Here is an 8,589-nt window from a genome sequence, read left to right as displayed (position 1 = left end):
TAGGCTACATTTATACAGCCTCAATATAGCATCTTCCGCTAATTATCATCAAATTATATCAGCTTCTATTTAGAAAGCTGTTTTTCCTTTGCACCCATAAAGGCTATATACTTATTCAAAAGGAAGTTTGCATGCATTCAAGTGCTGAAATTTTCAAGTGGGCCAAATCTGAAAGTTTGTAAATGGCTCTGGAATACTGCTGGATAAGTAGTGGTATAGGCAGATCATTATGTAGCCACAATTACGTTGGGCTCTAGCCCTTATTATTGCAAAGAGAACTTTTTCAAAATATAAAACTAACATTCATGCAGCAAGAGACACCTGAGGCTGTAGATAGCCTGATGTATCCCTTGAAAATGATGAGTTAGTCCATCCAAATTCATGATCAGATGTGTATGCATTAGAAGTAACTGACATGAAACCATCATGACCTTTGATTTAGTTTAACGAGTTCCAAAATTTAATAGACAAAATATTTCCTCTAACTCACAATGTACAAATGTTCAGTGAATACATCCTGAACAAAATTTAAATCTAGTAGTTTAATAGGACCAAATAGAAATATATAACATAAAACAACTGACGTTTCAAATTCCAATTGGACCAGATTCATTTCCACTGAAGGTGGCAGCCTTTTTAGATTCTTGACAATCTGAAAAAAAAAGTTATTCCACACAGACTGGTCAGTCAATTATCCCATTCAACATCCCTTAAAGATGTGTATACTAATTTCCTTACTACTCCTGAAGTCAATTTCCTGTGTCAAGCATGAAACAATCAATTTATGCAGTGAATCCACTAGTATTAAAGAGTTAATAATTATACTAGGATATTAAGACATAATATTTCTAGCTCTATTCCTGTTAATAGATGGGGCATTACTCTTGCAGTGTACATCACCATAAATATATTTTATAAATGTATTGATCTCAGAAGTATGAGTAATTGATGTCTTTTTTCATTTAAGAAATATGCAAAACTGCTAGAAAAGTTTGCTTCAGAGTAAAAACTATCAAGAAATGGTTTTACTTTGTCACTCAGTAGCATAGCTTAACTAACACCTATTACAAACAAGAGGGATGGTGTGTACAGCATTGTATGCTATAACACGTTACACTATTCATTGTTTTTTCCTGCTATTTGTGTAGTAAATGTTTTTTAAACAAGACTGACCTAAAAAAACTAAATGAAATTGAAAAACTAGCATTTAATGCGGTGTCCAGGTTGAGAAATCTGCTCATTCAAAAAAGTCAGTTTCTGTTGCAATGTCAATATCCATGTTACCTTGTATAGCCTAGGCCATAAAAAGGGAGGTATGTACTTAAGGCAAACAAATGCAATATAGTATAAATACAGTAAGTTGCAATAGAAAACTTTAGTGATTTCAGGACTGACTTGCCAACCACAACATGACATTACTGAAGCTTAAATCTTTAATTCCTGTTCTTTTCACTATTTTTCAGTATGTGGCAGCTTCATAACTGAGCACCCTTAAATGGAAAGCCTAAAAAAGGAAAAATTCTAATGCATACATGCCAAATTAATATTAAAAATGCTTAAGAGCAGTCAACCCAATTTTTTCTACATGTGCTGTTTTCATCTTCAGTCAGCTGTGCAAATGGAAAAATCGCAACATGCATGGACAGGAAAACTTTTTTTCACTCTACTAATTTAAGTGGTTGCACCAATTGTACACTTTTCTCTAAACAAAAAAGTTACCTTTGGGCTGAGAACTATCATGGCAAATTTCCACCCAAAAATTATTTAAAAAAGAGAGAGAGAGAGAGAGACCAGAAGTTGGGACTCCACCTTAACTTCTGCAGTTGCTACCAACAATACTACGACTTGCAGATGTAGTTTTGCTCTACTGCAACATATGTCTAAATTCACTCTATACTCACCATCTGTTAAATCCACAAAGCTGGCTTCAGTGTCAGGTACAGGAACTGAAATTCCCATTGCTTTTCGGATTCCATACGTGCTTACAATGTCGCCTGGAGTCACTTGTTGTGCGAGTTCTTTTAAATTATTGGTCACTCTCTCCGCTAGAAAGTGACAATAATGTAAATTCATTTTGTGTTTTTACAAAGTGCCCAGAAGAGTTGAAGTCTGCCTTTCAGCTACAACTGCACAGCTGTAAATAGTATTTAGCTTTGGTGAATCTGTATTTATATAAAAACTAAATAAACTCCTATAATAGCATATATGCAGAGACATCTTAATGTCACTCAGACAGTTAAATCTAGTGGCTCTTTGCTCCTCCTTTGTTGCACTTGGTGTTACAGGGGAGCAGATGGGCATTATTATATATAAAGGCACTAGGAACCAGAGGGAGAGAAAATGGAGCATTTTCCTTGAACATTCCAAAACTGTTACTTACCAGCAGACTTTTTTTGGGGGTGGAGGGAGAAAGGAAGAGGAGATGAAACAGCTCCTTACTAAGACCCCTTTGAGAAGCAACAGAAGCTAGGCAGATTTAAAGCACAAGGCAATGCTGCTTCAAGCATCATTAACTGTGTGCCCCATATCAAAAGAGTCACAGTGCAAGCTGCTGGGGGAAAACCAATGACAAATGACCCTGTGGCGCTCAGGGCACTGATCTTTGGTTCTCAATCCTCCATGTGAACTAGAGGCCATGGCTACTGCACCTTTTCACTTTCAAAGCTGTAGTTCTCAGATCCCACAGATGTAAAGTACTTCACATCAGCTATTTTCTTCCCCTCAAGAAAGGGAGGATTTGGTCTACTTTAGACTTGCATGGAATTGGTAAGATATATGTGGCTAATGGAAGAAGAAATGCACTACAAGAATGCACAAGCACAAGAGCTAAAAGCCTCTCAAACTGACATGACATTTTAGAATTAAGCTATAATTCTCATATAGTTACTTGACCTTAGCTAACAAACAGAACACTTCACACTTGTACAACCGTTTAGATGCATCGCACACAATAACCCAAGAAGGCAGTTACTTTTACAGATCAGTAATTTCTAAATAGGGAAACAAAGCGGAGAGGAGACTTGCTTCAAGGCAATATCAGAGTTTGGATTAGTACCCAGGCCCTCTGTTTTGTGCTTATACCACACTTCTGAGAATTTGACACTAAAATAACTCAATCCTCATATGTACAAGGTTTTAATAGCATAAGCAACTAAATGTTAGAGTTCGATCATAACTTTTTAACATCTAACAATCCAAGGTGGTGCACTGCATCTCAATTGCAATCTCAACTGAAGGAGCTGGAATGCCACTGAGACAATATTATTCAGAAGGAAAATCAAACAGGAACCACCTGATTAATGTGCTCCTTGGCCAGAATTGACAAGTGGGGCCCCTAGTTGTCCTGACTGTCCTATTTTAACACAACAAATTCACCTCCAGTTTCACACTAAAGATTACAGGTTAACCAAAAAGTCACTCTTCAGGACTTTCACCTAATGTACAAATTTACTAGGAAGTTCTTTACCTGTAATAATTTTATACAAATTCCAACTGACCTAATTGTTTTCTAAACGCCAATTAAAAGTTATACTCACCCAGATGCATTTCTTTGTAAGATGGACCCAAAAGACAAATCATATTGGGAGGTGGTTTTGAACTCAGTCGTTCATTTTGAGCATCTTGGAGCTCTCTGAGTAACTTCGTGGTTTCATCAAGTTTCTTCTGGAAGATTTCAGCCTCTGATTGATAGAAAAGCCCGTGTCAGTGAAAGGAGAAGGAGAGAGAGAGAGAGATACACATACATACATACACACACACACACACACACACACACACATATATATACCAATTACAGGATAATACAAAATATGCCTGAATCTACCATGGAATTGAGATTGTGATAAATGTCTTTCACAAAAATAGCATTTGCATTCCTAATTGCAGTAGAGTACTTACCTTCAGAGTCAAATTCCTCTACATGAATTCCAAAATTTGTTACTGCTTTCAGTGCTGTAAGCCTATCGTTATTAGAGTCCAACTTGTTGGCCGCATCTGTTTCTATAATCTGCAAAAAAGCAGCAAATACGTGTTTAAATGAAGTTTTTAAACAATCCATCCAGAATGCTTTTACAGTCTTCTTAGGGTATGCGCAACGTGCCTCAGTTGGCATGTGACCAGGATTCGTCACCAAATTTGGTGTGCTGGTTGTATCAGTAGCTTCCCTGGCTTGGGCTGGGAACTGACGGGGAGTGCGACGCAAACGCTGATACATGCCACCACTTTTGCAGTGTGTAAATTAGAAAACTGTCACAGATTGGGGGACTGACTAATTTAGATTTACCTCATTTGTTCTTCACTTCAAAGCAACAACCATCTTTTACTGTTCTATAGTTAACTATTCCATCCCATTTATGTATTTTAAGAGTTGCAAGTATCCAGAGCGCTGGGCACACATATGAAAGTAATGTAACAAACATACAAATTATGACCAGCCTTCAAATATAAACTCCTCTTGAACCCATCCCAAACCAGGACTCTCCCACAACCCACATTCCACCCCCCACCCCCAAAAGCCATTTACCATAATAAGCTGAAGATCAAATAATTTGGGTTCTGGACAGGGCCGGCTCTAGGTTTTTTGCCGCCCCAAGCAAAAAAAAATTTGGCTGTCCCCCGTCCCAGCCCTGGGCTCCTTGCCGGACCCCCCTGCTGCCCCAGCCCTGGGCTCTTCCCCCCCACCCACACCCCCTGCCACCCCAGCTCTGGGCTCCCTCATTCCCCCCCACCATTGCCCCACACACACACCTCCTGCCGCCCCAGCCCTGGGCTCTCTTCCCCCCCCACCTGCACCCTCCTTCCGCCGCAGCCCTGGGTCACTGGTAACTCGCTCCCACGGCAGGTCATTCAACAGGAATTTTAGATGTGCACAGAACACAGACAGGATTGATTCCCATATGGTTACAGAACTGCAGTAAAGTGGAACAATTTTCAGCTTGTGTGACTGGAGGATATCTGGATGCATATTATAAGACTGTCCTACATAAATGAAGAAAAGTTGAGGTGCCTTTATTATTCTTTTGTTCCTCTCTTTCTTTCTATGGGGAATTTGCCAATGCAATATCACTGTCTTCCTTTTAAACAAACAAACAAAAGGCAATGGCTGTTGAAAATAGCAATTCCAGTCCTAATAACCACTGGGAAGCATTTCTTGCTCAATTTTATCCTACTTTTTCTACAGCAAGTTACTGTGGATCAGTATATTTGCTTTGGGAGAAATGAAGTAATAGCTGCCCAAATTGAGCTTGAGCACTCCTGAATTTTGAGGTGTTCAAATCTGGAAGGCAGGTGCGGGAGGGGAAGGGGCCTGTGGCTCTGTGGGGGAGCACGGCAGCATGTATGCAGCAGTGTGTCTGGCGCTGCGTGGAGCCAGACACGCTGGTCTGAGTGGCACGGTAAGGGGGCTGGGGGATTGGATGGGGCGGAGGTTCGGGGGGGGGCAGTCAGGGGCAGGGAGGAGGGGGGGTTAGATGGGTCAGGGGTTGGGGGGGGCAGTCAGGGGACAGGCAGCGGTTGGATAGGCATGGGAGTCCCGGGAGTTTGTCAGGGGACAGGTAGGGGGTGGGGTCCTAGGGGGGGAAGTTGGGGGGGGGGTCTCAGGAGGGGGCATTTGGGGACAAGGAGAAGGGAGGTTTAGACAGCTCCCAGGGTCCCCTGTTGGTTCTCAGCTCCCATGCTGGATCCCTGCCGCCCCTGCAAATGGGCTGCCCCAAGCACCTGCTTGCTTTGCTGGTGCCTAGAGCCGCCCCTGGCTCTGGAGCACCAGAAGAAGATGAAATTCCAAAGTACGGTCCATTCGCTGAAAATACTGGCTCCAGCCCCCTCCCAATTGAACAACCAGTGCTGAGTTAAGTTCCTCAGCTGATTCTAATTGGTTCAGTAATGCAAGGAGACAGGCAGTTTGAGGTAACCAGGCCCTAAGCAATTTGGGGCCCTGGAGGTTTAAAATCCATATCTTAAATGGCACAAGTTGTACGAATTACTGTAGAATGTTGCAGGAAAATATTGACTCCTGTAATCGAAGTTCTAAATGACACACAATAACAAATATAAACTTGTGCACGTCTCATTCTGTGCATTGTAAACGTGGAAGATTTTACTTAAGAATAAATGCTTCAGGTTTTTCTGTCACACAGATGGATATCAAAACCAATCAGACCTACATTCTAATGTGATTTACACCTATCCTCACAACTTGGAATACAAAACAGTTACAATAAAAAGCATGCAGTTTTGTATGGTGGTACATAACATCGGTTTATATAGCTGCACATATTTCTCCAGCTTTAAGCTATTTTGCAGTTAGGGGTTAAAAATGCCTTTTGGAGTAGCTGCTTGGAAAAAGATAGAAAATATCACCTCCACATCTTTTATTGTATCACTTCTCCCATGCTGACCTTCTGCATCCACCATTGGCTGAAATTGGGAGAAAGAGTATTTAGTATGACATTTAAAATGAGTTCCTATTTTAAAGTACAAAGCAAAATCAGAACCTTACAATGGGATGTTCATAAATGGAGGGAGACGAAACAAGTGTTATGGGTTTTCATTGGTAACAAAAACTACACAGTAGTCTTTACGGAGAAAGCATTCCTTATATTTGTCGTGTACAAGAAATTAGCAGTAAGGGGTTTTCCTTCGATTAAGTTGCTTGGAACAGGTTAGTGTAATTACTACAATGACAATCACTTCAGTAAATATTGCAAAATGTCTTCCACTATCCACTGTGCAAATTCCTTTTTGGACCAAAATTTTCCATGAATGATCTCAGACCAAAGTTTTTTTTGTTTTGAGGGTTTTTTTTGTGGAAAATTTGAGGAAAATTCCTTTCTAAGTTAGAGACTGAAACACATGTTCTATTCCAAAAATTCTAATCATATTTTTCTTTCGTCTAAAGCAAAAGTGACTGAATCCTGTAAGTGGTCCTGAGATAATGTCTCTGGGCTTAAAGAAAAAATTAAAACTAAATAAATAGTACTTCTGGACAGAGGTTCACTGCCCAGTGTCCATGGGTATGAAACTGACTCATTTGCAGCCAAAAATTATCTTCAGTCATAAGGGCAGCCAACAATTTTTCAAATGTTAATCATATAATTTGTTAATATCTCAGAGCTATGAACTCCCCATTCCTTTCAATGGTGTGAAACTCTAAAATAATACTTAAAAAAGGGGAATATAGTTAACTACACCGATTTTTTTGAAAGGGTTTCAGCTAACTCTGGGACTGTGGGGAGCATTTTGTTTCCACACTTCCTTCCTGCCAAATCAGCCCTTCTGCTTGGTGATAACATTCAGCATGAGCACTTGCTAAAACTTCACAGGGATCAAGGAGGATTAGATGGTTAATGTTTATCATGTACTAAATAACTAAGGGTATGTCTACACTACGAGAGTAGTTCGATTTTAGTTAAATCGAATATGTGCAATCGATATTAGAAAGTCGAACGTGTGTGTCTACACTAAGGACAGTAATTCGACTTTGTCAGTCCACACTACCAGGGAAAGCGTCGACATTGGAAGCAGTGCACTGTGGGCAGCTATCCCACAGTTCCCGCAGTCCCCGCTGCCCATTGGAATTCTGGGTCGAGCCCCCAATGCCTTCTGGGTAAAAAAATGTGGCGAAGGTGCTTTTGGGTAACTGTCGTCATCCGTCAGTCACTACCGCCCTGCCTCCCTCCCTGAAAGCGCCGGCGGGAAATCAGTTCGCGCACTTTTTGATCAGTGACAGCGCGGACGCCACAGCACTGCGAGCATGGATCCCGCTGCGACCATCGCTGCAGTTGTGGCCGTTCTCAACGCCTCGCACCTTATCATACACCTTACCCTGAGGCAGATGCAGAGTAATCAGGCGAGGAGGCTACGGCACCGCCGTGAGGGCCTGAAGTCGGAGAGTAGCACAGAGCTGTCAGAAACCACGAGCCCCAGCGCCCAGGACATCACGGTGGCAATGGGGCATGTGGATTTTGTTGAACGGCGATTCTGGGCCCGGGAAACAAGCACGGACTGGTGGGACCGCATAGTGCTTCAGGTCTGGGATGAATCCCAGTGGCTGCGAAACTTTCGCATGCGGAAGGGCACTTTCCTGGAACTTTGTGACTTGCTGTCCCCTGCCCTGAAGCGCAAGGACACCCGCATGCGAGCAGCCCTGACTGTCCAGAAGCGAGTGGCCATAGCCCTCTGGAAGCTTGCAACGCCGGACAGCTACCGGTCAGTCGCGAACCACTTTGGCGTGGGCAAATCTACCGTGGGGGTTGTTGTCATGCAAGTAGCCAAGGCAATCGTCAAGGTACTGCTGTCAAAGGTAGTGACCCTGGGAAACGCGCAGGCCATCATAGATGGCTTCGCTGCGATGGGATTCCCAAACTGCGGTGGGGCTATAGATGGGACTCACATCCCTATCCTGGGACCGGGCCACCAGGCCAGCCAGTACATCAATAGAAAGGGCTACTTTTCAATGGTGCTGCAAGCACTGGTGGACCATCGGGGACGGTTTACAAACATCTACGTCGGATGGCCGGGCAAGGTTCATGACGCTCGCGTGTTCAGGAACTCTGGTCTGTTTAGACGGCTGCAGGAAGGTATTTACTTCCC

The 8,589-nt window shown here is 42.4% G+C and overlaps 1 protein-coding gene across 1 annotated transcript in view; it reads right to left on the bottom strand.

The window, feature by feature from the left end:
- Nucleotides 1-427: 427 nt before the first annotated feature.
- BRD7 (bromodomain containing 7) overlaps nt 428-8,589 on the bottom strand; it is a 35,348-nt gene continuing 27,186 nt past the window's right edge. The window contains exons 13-17 of the mRNA XM_024209204.3: nt 6,358-6,414; nt 3,898-4,006; nt 3,537-3,680; nt 1,902-2,045; nt 428-652 (exon numbers count right to left, since the gene is read on the bottom strand). Of these exons, the coding sequence (XP_024064972.1) occupies nt 588-652; nt 1,902-2,045; nt 3,537-3,680; nt 3,898-4,006; nt 6,358-6,414 (519 nt within the window). The 3' untranslated portion in view covers nt 428-587. The remainder of the gene's footprint in view (nt 653-1,901; nt 2,046-3,536; nt 3,681-3,897; nt 4,007-6,357; nt 6,415-8,589) is intronic.

The sequence above is a fragment of the Terrapene carolina genome, unplaced genomic scaffold (genome assembly GCF_002925995.2).
Source record: "Terrapene carolina triunguis isolate 2854851 unplaced genomic scaffold, T_m_triunguis-2.0 Scaffold130, whole genome shotgun sequence".
NCBI classification, from domain to species: domain Eukaryota; kingdom Metazoa; phylum Chordata; order Testudines; family Emydidae; genus Terrapene; species Terrapene triunguis.
The sequence above is the reverse complement of the archived record's forward strand: the minus strand, read 5'-3'. Positions and strand labels throughout refer to the sequence as shown.